The following is a 20,025-nucleotide window of genomic DNA, read 5'->3' on the forward strand; positions in this document are numbered from 1 at the left end:
AGCCCTGCAGCTGCCACAGCTGATAGATCATTATGAAACCACAGAGGCACAGAGGAACAAACAATAATTTCTTCAGAATACCAAAAGGTAGGAATCTGTAACAAAGTTTGTTTAAATCCCTGCAATGTACAGAGATCCCCCAGAGGGGAATGTTTTTTTTTTCCTCAACAAAAGCAGATAGTTTTATACTCATCTAAATGCAGCACTATTGAAGCCCATAAAAACAGCTGCATCTACAAAAATGTGTGCTGCGTTTAGCTGCGCACAGACAAAAATAGGGTACAGCTGTGGATTTTACATGAGTAGATCTCCAGATTTAATGTGCAGAAAATATTTGTATGCCTTAGTGAGTAAGCCTTAATTGCCTTTAAAACTTAATTGCATTTTCAACTTTGCATTTGTGGATGTGCACAGGATGATATTTTTTATCTAACTTTATTTCTATAACAAGGGGGCTAGCAAGCAGTAAGTGATAGTATTGGGCAGGTGACAGATGCTTTTTATGAAGACATAATGTCTCCCCTATCCTCTGCTCCATTCAACCAAGCATTGAAATGGCTTTTTAGCTGGGATTTTGACAGCTTTGAACCAGAAGTGCTCAGAACTGAGCACTTCAGGTTCACAGTACTGCAAAGGGGATTGGGTAGCTGATGTTTCTTTTTATCCTGACTTAAACTATTGTGGCCTCTGGCTCCTAGGAGTAGTGGGAAAGCCCAAGAACCACTGGGAATGGGCAACAGGCAGTCAGCACTCGCTGGTCAGGTAAAAGTAATCAGGCAGCGTCACAGCCATTTAGATGACTTTTACCTAAAAGCCCAGAGCCTGCTGATAAAAAATAAAACAGGCTCAGGGCTGCTACTGCACACAGTAACTTGTTTTAAACAGTTCAATCTTTGTATGCACATGTCCAAAGAGGCAAACCAGTTTAGCACGTTTGTAGTGTTCACCCCTTAACCACTTGCCTACAGTGCACTTTCACCCCCTTCCTGCCCAGACTGATTTTCAGCTTTCAGCGCTCTCACAATTTGAATGACAATTACTCAGTCATGCAACACTGTACCCATAAAAAAATTGTGTCCTTTTTTTTCACACAAATAGAGCTTTCTTTTGATGGTATTTAATCACTACTGGGTTTTTTATTTTTTGTGCTATAAATAAAAAAAGACTGAAAATATTGAGAAAAATCGCATTTTTCTTTGTTTCTGTCATAACATTTTGCAAATGAGTAATTTTTCTTCACAAATTTTGGCCAAAATTTATACTGCTACTTATCTTTGGTAAAAATAACCCAAATAAGTATATATTATTTGGTCTTTGTGAAAGTTATAGAGTCCACAAGTTATGGTGCTAATCATTGAAAATTTATCACACTTGATCACACCTGATGTACTGAAGGCCTATCTCATTTCTTGAGACACTAAAAAGTCAGGAAAGTACAAATACCCCCCAAATGACCCCTTTTTGGAAAGTAGACATTCCAAGGTATTTAATAAGGGGCATGGGGAGTTTTTTGAAGTTGTAATTTTTTCCCACAACTCTTTGCAAAATGAAGATTTTTTTTTTTATTTTTTTTTTTTTTACAAATTGACGTATTAACAGGTTATTTCTCTCACACAGCATATGTATACTTGCAACTACACCCCAAAACACATTCTACTACTCCTCCTGAGTATGTCGATACCACATGTGTGAGACTTTTTCACAGCCTGGCCACATACAGAGGCCTAACATCCAAGTAGCACCGTCCGGCATTCTAGGAGCACAAATTACACATATAATTTCCTGACAACCTATCGCACTTTTGAAGGCCCTGGAGCACCAGGACAATGGAAACCCCCATAAAATGACCCCATTTTGGAAAGCAAACAGTCCAACGTATAATTTTTGAGGCATAATGAGTCTTTTGAATATGTCATTTTTTTCCACAAGTTTTTGGAAAATGTGGAAAGAAAATGAAAACGCATTTTTTTTACACAAAGCTGTCCATTTATGCAATATTTCTAACACATAGCATGTACATAGCAAAAATTGCACCCCAAAATAGATTCTGCTATTCCTCCTGAGTATGGCGATACCACATGTGTAACACTTTTACACAGCCTAGCCACATATAGAGGCCTAACATCCAAGTAGCACTTTTCACAAAGTTGTCCATTTATCCACTTTAAGACTGGGCCTATTTTTGACACTTGGTGTTTACAAGCTAAAATCATTTTTTTTGCTAGAAAACTACTTAGAACCCCCAAACATTATATATTTTTTTTTAGCAGAGACCCTAGAGAATAAAATGGAGATCGTTGCAATATTTTTTATCACACCATATTTGCGCAGCAGTCTTCCAAATGCAATTTTTTTCAAAAAAATTCACTTTTTTTAATTGAAAAAAAGAAAACAGTAAATTTAGCCCAATCTTTTTCCATAATGTGAAAGATAATGTTACGCTGAGTAATTAGATACCCAACATGTCATGCTTCAAAATTGCGCATGCTCACAGAATGGCGCCAAACATTGGTACTTAAAAACCCCCATAGGCAACATTTTAAAAATATCTGCAGGTTACCAGCTTAGAGTTACAGAGGAGGTCTAGGGCTCAAATTATTGCTCTCGCTCTAACGATCACGGAGATACCTCACATGTATGGTTTGAACACCGTTTACATATGTGGGCGGGACTTGCGTATGCCTTTGCTTCTGCGCGCGAGCTAACGGGGACAGGGCGCTTTAATTTTTTTTTTTCCTATTTATTTTATTTATTATTTTTTTATTTTTACACAGTTTAAAAAAAAATGTTTTGATCATTTTTATTCCTATTACAAGGAATGTAAACATCCCTTGTAATAGAAATAGGCATGACAGGTCCTCTTTATTGTGAGATCTGGGGTCAAAAAGACCTCACAACTACACTAAAAAAGAAAAAAAAATTGTTGAAAAAGGAAAAAAAAAAAAAAAAAAGCGTCCCTTTAAACCTGGGAAAATGTCTGGGACGCTGCGGGAGGGGGGGGGGCACCTCTTCCCCTGCACCGTAAGGGTAATTCCGCGGCGAATCCGCCACTGGGACCACCCTCATCTGAAAGCCGACCGCTTTCAGATGAGGGAAACTGTGTGAGGGGAGAAGAGCTAGTAACAGTGAGTTACTGCTCTGTGTTTACATTTTGTGATCGGCTGTGAATGGATTCACAGCCGATCACATAGTAAACAGTCACTGTCAGTGACTGTTTACTACTGCCGGTGACTAGCTGTGTTCCGCCCAAAAAAGGTACAAGAGCTTCTTTGGGGTGTCATGCGTTGTTTGCGCGATGTTACTGCGATTCGGCAGGTGGAAATCGCGGCAACATCGCACAGCGTTTGCGGTGCTATTGCAAATCACGGGCAACGCACAGGCGCCCCGCGATTTGCAATGATTTCTGGATCGTGGGCAGAATCGCAGTGATTCTGCCCGCGATCGCTACGCTCACATGTGAACGTAGCCTAAAGTTCACTGGTCACCAGAGACTGCCATCAGTACCGCCGTGCACCATCGCCCGTCACCTGTCACCCATCGGTGACCATCGTCTGTCACCTGTCACCCCATCAATCACCGTCACCTGTCACCCCATCAATCACCGTCACCTGTCACCCCATCAGTCATCGTCATCTGTCACCCTATCAATCATCGTCACTTGTCACCCCATCAGTGATCGTCACTTGTCACCCCATCAATCATCGTCACTTGTCACCCCGTCAGTGATTGTCATCTGTCACCCCATCAATCATCGTCACTTGTCACCTCATCAATCATCGTCATCTGTCACCTCATCAATCATCGTCACCTGTCACCCCATCAGTCATCGTCACCTGTCACCCCATCAGTCATTGTCACCTGTCACCCCATCAGTCATCGTCACCTGTCACCCCATCAGTCATCGTCACCTGTTTGCCATATACATGCAACCACTTACCGACCACCTAACGACTATATGCGTCGGCCATTAAAAGCTAAATACTTTTTTTTTTTATGAACTTTTTTCAGATGAACTGTCTTGATAAACTTATGAACATTTTATATGTTTTTTTTATCTCCATTCATCTTTACCCTTTTTTTAATTCTTTTTGTTGTTCTCTGCCATTTTTTACCTCTACTTATTCATTTTTTACTTCCCTTTTGGGTTGTATTCATTTTTTCTTGGCTTTTCTACCACTGATTTTATTTATATTGTGCACTTTTATCACTGATATTGTGATCAGTCCATTCCTTATTGGATCTGCTTTTCACTACTCACTGTCTCTTCAGTGATTTTTTTTGTCACTATTACCATTTGTGCTTATATTATTTATGCACCTTTATGCACTGTGCACTTTACCACAGTCTTTTGTATCTATTTAGCAATGCATTTATGATATATATGTGCTTTTATCTATCATTTATTGATATTTATTGTGGTTTTTTTGACAGCATTGTCACTGTGCACATCACCACACCACTTTTATTTTTATGCATTCTGTCGTTACTCAGCTTAGTACTCCATTTATATGTATTATATTATATATTGTTTGATTTATTATTTATTGGGGTTGATTTAGTGCCGGTTCTATATATTATTTTTCTATACATAGAAAATGTTTTTTTTTATGATCACACATTGATAAATGTTTTTACCACTTACTTATCATTTACTCATCTAAAAAGCTTTGAAGAGAATATGCATTCGTAATGTACAGTGCATCCGGAAAGTTTTAACAGCGCTTAATTTTTTCCACATTTTGTTATGTTACAGCCTTATTCCAAAATAAATTAAATTCATTATTTTCTTCAAAATTCTACAAACAACACCCCATAATGACAATGTGAAAGACGTTTGTTTGAAATCTTTACAAATTTATTAAAAATAAAGAAAACGAAAAAAATCCCATGTACGTAAGTGTCACATCCTTCGCTCAATACTTTGTTGAATCACTTTTGGCACCAGTTACAGCCTCCAGTCTTTTTGAGTATGATACTACAAGCTTGGCACACCTATTTTTGGGCAGTTTCTCCGATTCTTTGCAGGACCTCTCACGCTCCATCAGGTTGACTGGTGAGTGTCAGCGCACAGCCATTTTCAGATCTCTCTAGAGATGTTTAATCAGGTTCAAGTCTGGACTCTGGCTGGGCCACTCCTTGCCTATGTGCTTAGGGTTGTTGTCCTGTTGGAAGATGAACCTTTGCCCCAGACTGAGGTCCAGAGTGCTCTGGAGCAGGTTTTCATCAAGGATCACTCTACACATCTGCACATGCTGCATTCATCTTTCCCTCGATCTTTCCCTCGATCCTAACTACTCTCCCAGTTCCTGCCGCTGAAAAACTTCCCCATAGCTTGATGCTACCATCACCATGCTTCACTGTAGGGATGGTACTGGCCAGGTGATGAGCAGTGCCTGGCTTCCTCCATTCAGGCCATTCACTTGTCATTCAGGCCAAAGAGTTCAATCTTTGTTTCATCAGACTAGAGAATTATGTTTTTCATGGTTTGAGAGTCCTTCAGGTGCTTTCTGGCAAACTCCAGACGGGCTGTCATCTCTTTTACATTCCTCGAGGCGTGTCTTCCGCCTTACCACACTACCAGACAGGTCTGATTGGTGGAGTGCTGCAGAGATGGTTGTTCTTCTGAAAGGTTCTCCTCTCTCCACAGAGAAATGCTGGAGCTCTGTCAGAGTGACCATCGGGTTCTTGATCACCTCTCTGACTAAGGCCCTTCTCCCCTGATTGCTCAGTTTGGCCGGGTGGCCCACTCTAAGAAGAGCCCTGGTGGCTCCAAACGTCTTCCATTTACAGATGATGGAGGCCACTGTGCTCATTGAGACTTTCAATTCTGCAGAAATATTTCTGTACCCTTCCCCAGATCTGTGCCTCGATACAAGCCTGTTTAGGAGATCTACAGGCAATTCCTTGGACTTTATGGCTTGGTTTGTGCACTGACATGCAGTGTTAACTGTGGGACCTTATATAGACAGGTTGCACCTGAGCTCAACTTTGAGTGTCATGACAAAGGCTGTGAATAATTATGTACATGTGATTTTTTTGTTTTTTCATTTTTAATAAATTTGCAAAGATTTCAAACAAACTTCTTTCACATTGTCATTATGGGGTATTGTTTGTAGAATTTTGAGGGAAATAATGAATTTAATCCATTTTGGAAAAAGGTTGTAACATAACAAAATGTGGAAAAAGTGAAGCTCTGTCAATACTTTCCGAATGCACTGTATCTAATCATCTTGACATCTGTGTTAACCACAGTGAAAATCTCTCTATAGGGACACATCGGCCAATGTGTGTTGAGGGTAAGCATAAAGTAGGCGCGCTCAGTCAGGGGTGTATGCAATAAAGAAAGCCTGTGAAAACTAGCCCAAATTAGGACTTACATCCCTTTCTTTCTTTAGTGAGATACAGAGCTGCCTCCGCTTACCCTTTTCCTGCTTCACTGCACAGCTATTGCAGTTGTTAATATTATAAATGTAATTTATTAGTGCTCCCCATGTAGCATTAAATACATTTTATAGATCCATAAAAAGTTTTCCAATATATGCATATTTTAGATTTCCTAGTTACTTGATGCCAAGTCTTAGGGCTACATTGGATGGAGGATTTTATTCCTATGCAACTGAGCTACTTAAAGTGGTAGTAAACCACAAAAAAAAAAACATTGTGCAAATTAATGTCATAATGTACTAGTATGCATCGCATACTTGAATAACTTATATATAATTTAAATAAATAAATAAAGTGCAGATAAAGAAGTGGAAAACTTGATCCAGGTGTACCATGATTCCAAACATTTTGGGTAGTGTTCATAGAGGCAGGCAACAAGCTCTTCTTTTCTCATAATGTGGTTATGTTCTGCCACCGACTGTTTAGCTCAAATTTTTATTGAAACAAATCTATACTTAAAATGTTCATTTACAGAAACGTTAGCACTCTTTCTAGGATTGATAAACAGGGAGAGATAGAAGGGTTGAAATACTTTAGAGAACGACTACTCCAAGTGTTCCCGGGCCAGGTAGGCTCCAAGTTAGACAAAGTTCTGCCCACCCCCCAGGAGCAATCCTGTATGTAACAACCCGAAGCTCCACAGAGCATGGGGGAAAACTGTCCATTTGCCACTTGGCAATTCTGGCTGTAGGGATACAACATGCTTATATATATATATGTACATACACACTGTTCACTTTGCTTTGAAGGTTGAAGGTTGACAATGACAAATACTATACAACCTGATTGCACCATATCTATTAGATTTACCAATAGTTATGTAGTTCAAGGGTCTACATGATTGCATTACATTTAAAATACTTAGATAAGCCCTACCACTTCATAGTTGTTGGATAATCAAAGAAAGAATCAGAAGCTTTCTAAACTGGATCAATCCTTTGCTTTATCACAGATCACAAAATTAGGCCATACCAATTAGGGGGCTTTCAGATGTCCATGCATGATCCAGCTGCCCTCATACTTGTCTTTCAAGTCACTGTGATATATGTACACGTCACATGCATATTTATGCTATGGAGGGGAAGATTACTAGATTATCAAAGTTAACGGAATTACATTAATTCCAAAAGGTACAACTGCTATTTCTTGTATGTTCCTTCAGCTTGTCTGAGAGTATTGGCTGCTTCCCATAAACACGAGATTTGCCCACTTTAGCTAAAAAAAGCCAGGGTGTTATCTCTGAATTGAATGTTTGTGTACGTAGGAGTTTTCAGAGGTAGGCAGCCTTTCATTGTAACAATATAATGAGATAAAATGGAATTAGCCTGGGTTCCTTGTGTCTTTTATGTCAGAAATATCCAGGGGACAATGCATCCCAACTCCGGGCACCCCCCCCCCTGCAAAAATGTCAAAATAATATTTTCAGAAAAAATACATGAAAATCATGATTAGTGAACACAAACATTCCGTCATACATAAAAAACATAAATTCCATCTTCAAGTCAAAATTCTTCCCAAACAATAATGCACATATTCCACTAACTCCTAGTTCCAATCCCCCCTGCCAGCACAAATGTTTTCCCCCACCCCAAATCCCGCCCCCCAGCTCAAATCCCACCTCAGTCAAATCCCCACTCCTTGGGTATTTATAAAACCATTCGGGGCCGTACAAAATTATCACCTTAAAAATTTGCCTGTTATATTTGGTCAAACATTTAATTAACTCACGGTTAATGTGGTGGCTGCAACTGCTTCTCTTTGGTGAGGTGTGTGATGTTAGCTGGTATTGATGATGTTGCTACTCGCAACAGGTTTTCCAGGTTTGCGTCGGTCAGTCTGAAGCGCAGTCGACTTTTTTGTGGTGGTAAGTTTTGAAAAGAACTGCTGGTGGGTATAGCTGGCTGGTACTGCTGGTGGGTACAGCTGGCTGGTACTGCTGTGGGTACTGCTGGCTTATACTGTGCTATAAGTACTGCTGGATGGTACTTCTGGCTCAGGCTGATACTGCTGTGGGTACTGCTGGCTGGTACTGCTGTGGGTACTGCTGACTCAGGCTGGTACTGATGGCTGGTACTGTGCTGTGGGTACTGCTGGCTGGTACTGCTGGCTCAGGTGGGTACTGCTGTGGGTACTGCTGGCTCAGACTGGTACTGCTGGCTTGTACTGCTGGCTGGTATTGCTGTGGGTACTGCTGGCTGGTACTGTGCTGTAGGTACTGTTGGCTGGTACTGTTGTAGGTACTGCTGACTCTGGCTGGTACTGCTGGCTCTGCTGTGGGTACTGCTGGCTCTGGCTGATACTGCTGTGTGTGCTGCTGGCGGGAAATGCTGGCTAGGAGAAGTGTAGCAGCGCAACGCTGGAGGAAGAGGTGATGTTTCCTGTATTGGTCACAGGCGGAGTGCATTTGATATCACTCCGCCTGTGACTCACTCAGACTGTCATAACGGAGCAGGAACTATACAGGAAGCATTGGCTCCATTCTGACAGATCAGCTGAGAGACACAGACTCAGCTGCATGGGGGGCCGGACCAGATGACTTTGGGGGCTGCATACGGCCCCCGAACCGTAGGTTCCCCACCCCTGCTCTAGAGCTTCCTCCAAGCAGCGAGCCAAGAACAGGGCTTTGCTCTCTTTCTCCCGAGCCTCTGCGTTTGCACGGTCACGTTCTTCTGCATATTTTGCAGACACAGTCTTCTCCTCACCAAGCATCTGATCAAACTTCTTTTGCTTCTTCTTCAGGTTGAACACAATCTGATTCTGGTGATCCAGATCCACACTCAGTTCATCCAATTCCTGCTGAAGTCTTGTCTTGGTCTTCTCAAGCTTGTCATAAGCAGCTGTTTTTTCTCATAGCGTTGATTAGCAGCTTCAAGGTCTTTCTGCAATTTCTTTTTCACATCTTCAACACTCTCTAATGAAAAAATGCTTTCTTCCATTCGTTTATTCATATCTGCTATCTGAGCTTGCAGTGTTGCGACTTGCTCTGATAGGTTTTTCTTTGCTTCCTCCTCCTCTTTTAATTGTTCCAGGACGCCATTTTTCTCATCTTCCATTCATTTGAGTTTTGTGCTCAAACTCAGCCTTTGACATCTCTCTTCCTGCAAGAGCAGCTGCGATTCCAAGATAGAGAAATCTTTGGCAATTTCTCTAGATTTGCTGTCTGTTTGAGAAAGCTGATTTGTGACATTGTCCAACTCAACCTGCAGTCGGTTTGTCTTCTTAACTTGCGATTCCTACAGCTGTGCCTCTATTTTTTTCCTCTTGTGTTCAGAATCTCCTTTTCCCTGCATAAGAGCCTTCAACTCATTGGCTAGTTTCTGGGAATGAGAATGTAATTCTGCCACACAGGCTTCTTTCTTCTTTAACTGCTGCTGGACACGTTGGGCTTCAGCTTTCCAATTTTCACAGTCTATACGTAATTTAGCCTCTCTCTCATTTTTCTCCTTGTAGCTGAGAGACAAGGTAGTTTTCAGAGAGACATTCTGTTCCTGTAAAGTCTGAATTTCCATTTCCTTTTCCATGAGGATGATATCTTTCTCTATTATAGTCTCTCTACGGCTTTTCAACTCGGAAAAAAGAAGAGCAGTGGTTTCTTCCCACTGTAAGTGTACCTCCAGGGCTTGTTCCTTTTCCTCCATTCTCTGTTGCAAGCTCACATACTCGGTTTCCTCCAAACCGAGGGCCTCCATCTGCTGCCGGTATCTCTGTTTCCAGTCTGTCATGCTCTCTTGGTGAGCTGCCATGCTCTCTTGGTGAGCCTGTTGTTGAGCTGCAACGCTCCGCTGAAAATCCGCATTTGCCCCAGTATTGCTAGGGACAACAACCTTTCTCTTTAGCAGACTCCGTTCAGGCATGGATGGGGCTCGTTCAGGCGGTAACACCCCCTCCATCCATAGAATTCGGTCTCTCATTTCAGCTATCTTTGCTGCTTTCAGGCGTTTTGAGCGCCCCATCTTCAGTCATTTTTACCCTCCTCAGCGCACATCGCTCCAGGAGGCATACGCCTGACTGCTCTCCTATCCCCAGCTCACACAGCTTCAGGAGACAGCCCTCAATAGACTTTCTCTGGACAAATTATAGAGGCCTTGATTTCCTCATTCTGAATAGCAGGATGTTTTTCAACTTCCTCAAACCTCCCTGGCTACCTTTGCAGCCGACACCCTATAGTAATTGGTGAATTGTCTAAACCAAGCAGAAGCGTATCTCCCATCTGTGACAACACTCACAGATTTACCTGACTTCCTTTCACATTTTTCTGACGTCCTGTCACAATATATATATATATATATATATATATATATATATATATATATATATATATGTATATACATAAAAAGTACAGTAAAACTGCCTGCAGGAAAGGGCACTGGGGGGCAATCTAATGTGAATTTTTTTATTTTGCAATGTATCAGTGTGTTTGGTGTGTTTTACTTTTGAATTTGCCGCCGGTTCCACCCCCCTGCGAGCGTCACGTCGCAGGAGATGGAAGCCAGGGCACAGAGAGCATCGGGAGGAAGATCCGCCGCCGCACACCGCCCGCATACATCGCTGGATCCCGGTGACAAGGTAAGTAACCCCTCTACCAGGATCCAGCGATGCCTCTGGCGGTACCCCGAGTGTGGCTCGGGGTTACTGCTTTTGGCACTGAAATTTAACCCCGAGCCACACTCGGGAATACCGCTAGGAAGGTTAAATGTAAAAGTAAAGGAAAATCCCAAAGTTTGTGATGTTCCCAGAATAGTAATTAGGAGGAAACGGGGAAACAAATTCTGGGGACCCTGGTGACAACAAGGAATTTCCTCACTTTGGAAGGATTTCCACACACTTCCTGCAGTGGCTATGAGAAGAGAAGTGATATCACCCCAATGGGGCACTTGTGGCAAAAAAAACCTACAGGGGTTATGACCAAACCCCCCCCCCCCAAAAAAAAAAAACAAAAAAACATACATACTCATCTCCATGATGCAACAGCGACCTGATGCTGCAGCTGTCCTCCTCTGGCTCTAAGAATAAGAACTGAGCGATCACACGACCACTCTTTTCTCAGTCCACTCTGAGAAGAGAGCAGTGACTGTCAGATACTCAATCCTATCAGAACCTGGAGTGGTTCTGTGATGTCAGCCAGCAGTGGACTTTAGCCTGCTGTCTGTTGATTCTGGGTCATAGGAGAGCACAGGTAAATGCACTTCTATGACCCACAAGAACATTATGGACAAAAAAGCTTCTCTTTAAAAATAACTACTTGTACCAAAGGTGCATTTGTCCTTTAGAATATTAGCCAGCTACCATCAACCACCGAAGTATATCTTAAGGTAATATAATTTAATCTCTCCTGCATGGTTATCTAAAATACTTTTTTTTATTTAGTTTGCAAAGTAACTAAGAAACATTCAGAGTTGGGGATTTATATTGTGCAGATGCCTTAACTACTTCTAATCCGTGCCTTTTCTGGCACTTTTTGTTCACATGTACCAATCAGTATTTTTTGATAGAAAATTACTTAGAACCCCCAAACATTATATATATATATATATATATATATATATTTTTTTTTTTTTTTTAAAGCAGAGGCCCTAGAGAAAAAATTGGTGGGTTTTGCAATTTTTTATGTCACGCTATTTGCACAGTGGTTTTTTCAAACTTTTTGGTAGAAAATATACTTTTTTTAAACTGGATGCAATACAACACAATACATAACCCAATTTGTAAATTTAAAAAGATGAATTTATGCTGAGTAAATAGATACCAAAGATACCAAACATGTTAGGCTTTAAAATTGCAACAAACAATGTACATTTTACTATCAATAGGGGACGATTAAAAGCCTTTACATGTTACCATTTTAGAATCATTTGGTGGAGGGGGGAATTATGGTGTGGGGTTTTTTTTTTTCAGGGGTTGGTCTAGGCCCCTTAGTTCCAGTGAAAGGAACTCTTAAGGGGTCAGCATACCAAGACATTTTGGACAATTTCATGCTCCCAACTTTGTGGGAACAGTTTGGGGATGGCCCCTTCCTGTTCCAACATGACTGTGTACCAGTGCACAAAGCAAGGTCCATAAAGACTTGGATGAGCCAGTTTGGGGTGGAGGAATTTGACTGGTCTGCATTGAGTCCTGGCCTCAACCCGACAAAACACCTTTGAGATGCATTAGTGCGAAGATAGTGAGCCAGGTCTTCTCGTTCAACATCAGTGCATGACCTCATAAATGTGCTTCTGGAGGAATGGTCAAACGTTCCCATTGACACATTCCTAAACCTTGTGGACAGCCTTCCCAGAAGAGTTGAAGCTGTTATAGCTGCAAAGGTTGGGCCAACTCAATATTGAACCCTACAGACTACTGGGATGCCATTAAAGTTCATGTGTGTGTAAAGGCAGGTGTCCCAATACTTTGACAATATAGTTTATGGTAAAAACAGGGGATTGTATGCGATTAACTGTAAACAAGGAAGAACCGAGCAAGATGACTGTTCTGTTAAAAATTATATGGTCTCACTATAAATACGTAAATACCAGATAAAATACTATACTTTAATTAAAAATAATCCATACACTTAAACTTTCATAAAGACACGAGCAGGACAAATTTCCACGGTTGTGCATTCCAGCATTGACATTGTTGTAGCACACTGCATTCAGTTCATATCATCTCAGAACTACAAAGTAGAAAAACTTTGTTGATGGTAAACCTACCTTTGTCATCACAAGTCTGAACATGGCGCATGTAGCTATATATTGTCTAGCAACTGTAACTTACTGCAGGTCCTGTTCTGAATGTGGCAGTATGTCCACCCAGGAGGATCACCAGTCCAATATTTACTACAGTATTTGTACTGTCCTGGGTAGCCCAGTCAACTCCTGTATTTTCCATTCCTACACTTGTGACAGGGTAGCATGAGCTTGGTTAAATTCTTTGCTAAACTGATTCAGCTTATTCTGGGACAAACATGATGTGATTTTCATTTAAAAACCAGCAGTGTGCCAGAACTTCTTTTATGATATATTCCTAATTTGATCATCATGGAGTATGTATAAAACTTACAACCTCTAGCAAATAACCTCATAGGTTTTAAAATTGTGATAAATATAGCCACCTAAATACTTCAACTTAGGAGCATCTATAAAAATGCTTAATGAATTTCATTAGTGCTTAATAATTAGATACCTGCATATGAATGCAAAGTAATAGCTGACCTTTGGGCAATACTGTTTCTGATTGACTGAAGCATAGCAATTTGTTGGGGGTAATTATGTGTATGTCTGTGTGTATGTATTATATCATTGAAATGGTTAATGTTGACAGATTTTTACAGTACAATAGCCAGGGTGCACCTGTCATTAAAAATATGGAAACGTTTTTGAACTTCTTCTGAAAATGCCTGGAGGTTTTTGTATGACCCAATGGCTTTTCAACTTTGAATCATTGGCTCAGGTTTTAGAACTGGTTTGTTCTTTGAAAACAAGTTTATATATGTATTTAAATGGGGGCTTATTGGTTTGCAAGAGCAATTTAAATATGCATGGTGAATTGTTTATTTTGCTCATAACATAGCAATGACAACCTTGAAAGTGAATGCTTATTGGTTAGGTTACTACACAGTTCCAATTATTAAAGAGAAGTAAAGCTTGAGCTACTGAGCTCAGTAAACAGTATGATTTTTTTCAAAAGATGTAACTTAAAATAGACAAGTACATTTGTGAAAAGGGAGCTAGAGTTTGGCTTGCTAGAAATTAAAATACAAAATATGCAATGGTTCACTTTTGCCTGTCTACAAGGAATTGTATCTGTTATTTCCGATAATATTAAATAAAAACAACTCTGTAGTACCCAGAAAGACAAAAACTGTTACTAAAATGAATATTATGCAACTATGTTAATAATATTAGTAAATATGAATAAGGGTTGTGCAAACCAAAAGTAAAAACTGACACTTTAAACTATTAACCTCAAATGGTTTGTGATAAAATATATATACAATCATCAAACAGATCAATTCATACAACAGTGCATTAAAGTAATTACTTTAAAGTAAAATGCACATCTGCTAAAAATACATAATAGTCTGTATCCAATGATAACTAATGTGCCCAGTTCTCTTTCTTCAGTGTAGGCAGCTTCAGTGTAACAACATAAAAAAAAATGGTGTACTTCCACCCGATCGTGACACCTCAGTGCTCCCAGTATTCTCACCTCAATGAGTAATTAAATACAATTTTGATTACATATAGAAATCATCCTCCATCGATGCTAGCCCACTTGTAGTCTTTTTTCAGTTGATTTGGATATCCCGTGGTGGTGGTCCCTTTAAGGCTCCCCCACATGCTATTATCCATATGTTAGGGTAAAAACAAAGTGACCTCCCATAGTGTAATATTGGCAGTAAAAAAATTTTATTAAAGGAATAACTCTTGCATCAAAAAAGCAAAAAAAAATTTTGTTTTTTGTTACCTTTGGTACCATATACTCAGTTTTGGTCTGAGATGCCTTACGCATTACGTCATGCCCGCATGACTTCATCAAGGAAAGGTGAGAAGACTGGGAGCACTAAGGCGTCACGATCGGGTGGAAGTACACCATTTGTTTTTATGTTGTCACACTGAATCTGCCTACACTGAAGGAAGAGAACTGGGCACCTTAGTTATCATTGGATACAGACTATTATGCACTTTTAGCACATGTGCACTTTACTTTAACTTTCCTAGCGGTATTCCCGAGTGTGGCTCGGGGTTACATTTCAGTGCCAAAAGCGGTAACCCCTAGCCACACTCGGGGTACCACCAGAAGCATCGCTGGATCCTGGTAGAGGGGATACTTACCTTGTCACCGGGATCCAGCGATGTATCCCGGCGGTGTGCGGCAGGGGATCTTCCTCCTGATGCTCTCTGTGCCCCGGCTTCCGTCTCCTGCAACGTGACGCTCGCAGGGGGGTGGAACCGGCGGCAAATTCAAAAGTAAAACACACCAAACACACTGATACATTGCAAAATAAAATAAAAATACATTAGATTGCCCCCCAGTGCCCTTTCCTGCAGTTTTACTGTACTTTTTATGTGTACGTATATATATATATATATATATATATATATATATATATATATATATATATATAAATACATACTTTAACTTATTTATAGTCATTTATTATATTATAATTTATGATTTTGTGTTTCAAACTTTATCATACCCGAGGTGTTATAAAGAAGAACGCACAGTAAAAAAAAAATCATATGTAAATAGTTGGTTTGGGCTGCTCATTCTTAAGAATTACAGCAAAATAATTGTACCGCTTTCAGCACCTAAAATCGGAAAGAATCATACCACCAGGGAGGTTAAATTATTTACTTTAATGCATTGTTGTGAATTGATCTGTTTGATGATTTGATTTTTTTTTTTTCACAAACCATTCGAGGTATTAGTTTGAAGTATCAGTTATTACTTTTGGTTTGCTCAACACTTTTTCATATTTACTATTTCATTATTGGTGGGAACACAGTGTGGTGTTTGCAGTAACCACACCTGGCAATTTTTTTGAGCACTTCTTATTTTTATTATATACATTATTTGGTTCACACACTACAGATTGTTTTAATTTTTTTGCACAGAGGTAGCACAGAGGTATTATTTTTCATGTATTATTATTATAATTATTCAGATCACTTTGGTGAACGTCACTTGTGTCATATTATTTTTTTCAGATAATTGAAGATTGGAAGTATGTTGCCATGGTTGTGGACAGACTCTTTCTATGGATATTTATCATTGTTTGCGTCGTGGGAACAGTTGGACTCTTCATGCAGCCACTACTACAAAACCATATTCCATCTGGAAGTCATTAGTGAAAAGAAAGCTGCAGAACATTACTGTAATGTTGACAATGCTTCCTAATTTGTATCTTTACTGGAGTCCAAAGGATAACAGATTTTTTAATATATTTTGTTTTATAAGTGCATTTATGGAAAGGTCAGGTAACTGCTTTTCTTTACAGCTTATTCAGGAATGCTTGGACTTACTTTGCATTTTTAGCCAATATCCAACTTTTTATGATAAAGTATAATGACTAGCTCAGTAAACTAAATTAAAAAACAGTTTTTCAGTAAATTGTACATTTAATGAGTTAAAGATGAACTATAGCGAAATAAAAAAGCTTTATGCCTATTGTACACATTGTTTGGAGCATGCACATTCTGGAGAGTCATGTAATGGAAGTGTGGTTATTATAAAATTAACATCATTCTTTCACACATTTATTTTACATTAGCTATCTAAAAGTCTTGCGTACAGTTCACCTATCATTATATACATCAGTATGTATCAGTACATAGGTTGTGGTCGCTGACAATTGATGCTGCTTGCTTCAGTGGCTTCCAAGCCACTGACAGGGCAAACATGTGGCTAGTAAAATCTGTAGAAAAGTTTGATTGAGAGTTTTTAAGTTACAATGAAATCTAAAAGACAAATCGTCAAACGATCGTATCACAAATCATATACAGTGTACAAAGAATGTCTTAGACATTACTTGTACAAGCCTCACAGAGACCGTTATAAAAATCACGTGGGTTGAATGTTAGTTTAGCTGACAACAGCAGCAGTCTAAACATATCAAACATTTGAGAAAGAAAGGAGAGGGAAGGGGAGAAGAAGAGGAGGTGATCAAGTGGGAATCTATCCATGCCCACCAAATTTTGTCATATTTGGCAGGGAAGCCTCAACTCATATTTGTTAACTGGAACATAAAAAGTGGGGAGTTAATCACCAAATACCAAACCTTATAGAATGGCAGGTAGGAGAGTTTCTACTTAAAGAGAATTTCTCCTCTAGCATAGTAAGATGCATATGAGAGTAGTAATTTCAAATGTTTTTGAATAGGAAGAGCATCATAAATATCCAGCAATTGAACAAGGGGATCAAGTAATACAGGTGGATGAAGTTCTTTTTGCATTCTTTTCATGATTGGAACCCAATAAGCAAGAATTAAGGGAAACATTCATACTATATGATTAAAGGTGCCAGTAGCACTCTGGTATTAGTGGCAAACTGGGAAGAGTGTTGAGTAAATGCAATGCAACTGTTGGAGTGTATAATAGATTCTATGTAAAAATGTCAGTTGAATACGTTTGTCCTTTGAGAAAACCATCTATATAGCATACTGGGCCACCACATCTTCCTAATTGTTTTCTGAAAGAATGGGGATATCATTCTGCAACTTCTGCAACAAAGAAGAGGTCTTAGATTTCTGATAAGTTATAAGATGGGTGTAAACCGAACAGAGGAGTTTAAGTCAGAAGCTCTCAATAGAGCATAGGCGTGCGCACAGGGTGTGCCGGGTGTGCCTGGGCACACCCTAATCACCTAGGGCACATTAGCATTATCGCTCTGTTTGCCAGTGAGGAGATGGGAAAGATCTCCCTCGGACCTGCTCTGCCATAAGAGAAGTGCCACACACTTCTATTTCACTTTGCCAGCAGGGAGAGTAATGTACCGGGGCCATATACATGTAGGCAGACACATGCATGTGTATTTAAACTTTGGGGTGCACACCCTAATGCAATAGGCTGCGCACACCTATGCAATAGAGAATCTAAAGAATATCGCTAAAAGGTGGGTTTCTATGGAAACTGGGCCCCAATAGCGTGCCTAAGTCGGAGATATCTGAGAAAATACCAATTGGGGAGGTCATATTCTTCCTTCAATAAATCAAAGGTGCAGAATTTTCCTGCCAGAAAAAAAGGCGATTGAGCATCTGAATGCCCGCTGTACTCAAGGCAACAGGATCAGGAACACTAATAAGATAAGGGAGCATATGATTATCCCAAAGAGGGTATGTGGGGACTGGAGCTCAAGTAAAATCAGATTTTGGTCAGAACTCCTGATCTGTGTAGTAGTTGTTATGAAACAGTGACTCAGAAAGTGTTTTAGCCATTGGTTGATCTTGACAGGCACCTAGTAGTTCTCGCATAGCAGGTTTTGCTAAAGAATGGATTGCACAAAGTGTCTGCTATTATCTTCAATAAAACGTTTTGCTGTGCTCCTGTTCCATGCAGGTTTCTCCCTGCTAGAAAGAACAAAACCTTCCCAATGACAAATCCCTTAATATCAACTGATTTGGAATCTGTGGCCCTTCCATGGTAATTATATGTATTGGCTAAATAAAGTGTACAACACAAAATGTGCCATGGTACAACAATGACTGGGGGGCATTAAGAAAGGTGGGTGTTCCTAAAGAACACGGTTTACCATGACACACCTTTTCACGTCTTCCAGCATCAGCATCCTTTGTGGTTCTTGGCCTTCAGTGATATGACATCCCTAGGATACAAGTGTTCCCATTCTCGGTGATATCTGAACAGTGAAACATATCCATTCAGGGCCACCAGCCCAACACATCATATTTGTACTGGAGCAGGCAAGTCAACTCCTGGTATAAACAAAGTTGCTCTGTATTAAAAACTAAACTAAAACAAACAACAGTAATACATACTAAGCTGCTGTGCTACATTTCAATGTATATATGGTAAATATTAAATAAATTGTTTTATAATTGGTGTATTGTTTTTTAAATATTTACAGTCCACCACTAGCTTGGTGATTGTGGCTTAGCTTTGAAGGTATAGCTTAGCCCCAGTCAGGAAAGTTGAAGCCATGATAACAGAGTCAACCCAGCATCACCCTCTTGCAAAGATTTTCTGGTTACTAAATGCAAGAGATGCTATCTAATTGTGTTGGGCTTTAAAAGGAAACTCCAAACAGTATGCAAAACCAACCAGTAAACAACTGGAACATGCCTACATATAAAATTAGATATTACCCTCAATCAACCCTATAATTACAGTCTACCACTAAATTAGTGGATGTGACTTAGCATTGAGGGTACAGTATATCTTAGCCCCAGTCAGGAAAGTTGAAACCATACTAACTAAAATACCGGTAAATATTACTCACGCATAATTGGAACACTCTGTAATTCTTTATATCCACAAAACACACATGCTGCTTCACAGGGTCAGTAGGACAGTAGAAATGTACTTCCTGAATCCTGTGCTGTGTAACTATCCCTCTCGCCACTTCTTCGCCACCGGTCTCATTCAAACTTGCAGGTTAGGTTTGAGGCTTACTGTTCGCTTTGAGAAATATGTTAGTATGATTTTTTTTTCATTAATTCTTGTGGGAGAGGAAGAAAGAAAGGTGCGTTCCAAGATCACAAGATTACCATTAAAAGGGATTGAGCTGGATGGATGCACCATAGCAATGCCAGAACTTAAGACTGGGGCACTAAACAGATAGGTTGGCTCCTTGTACGCATTGTAAAGTTTAAGATTTGGATGGGGTGATGAGGAATTCAAACGACTGCCTTTTGTTTTTGTTTTTTGTTTGTCCCTATTAGACAAAAACACTTTTTCAATTTGTCCTGTTAACCACTGTCACCAGGGAAATTAAATTACAAATATGGCACACTAATCCTTTTTATTTAGTTGGCAGAATTACCTCTTAAGAACTGCCCAGATATCTTTACTTTTCCCCCTATTCTTCCCTAAGAAGTGTTTGGATAGAATAGAAACCAATATATTTTCTTTTATCTGGCAC

General features: G+C 39.8%; 1 protein-coding gene across 2 annotated transcripts in view; it reads left to right on the top strand.

Annotated features, from left to right (window-relative positions):
- The window catches only part of CHRNB4 (cholinergic receptor nicotinic beta 4 subunit), a 55,398-nt gene extending 38,894 nt beyond the window's left edge, over positions 1–16,504 (top strand). Inside the window, exon 6 of one of the 2 annotated variants that reach the window (XM_082256592.1) lies at positions 16,150–16,504. In XM_082256592.1, the coding sequence (XP_082112718.1) occupies positions 16,150–16,498 (349 nt within the window). In that variant the 3' untranslated portion in view covers positions 16,499–16,504. Of the gene's footprint in view, positions 1–16,139 lie in introns of both variants that reach the window. The other variant, XM_082256593.1, reaches the window with a different exon arrangement.
- Positions 16,505–20,025: the final 3,521 nt, after the last annotated feature.

The sequence above is a fragment of the Pelophylax lessonae genome (genome assembly GCF_965119305.1).
Source record: "Pelophylax lessonae genome assembly, chromosome: 4".
Taxonomy (NCBI): Eukaryota; Metazoa; Chordata; class Amphibia; order Anura; family Ranidae; genus Pelophylax; species Pelophylax lessonae.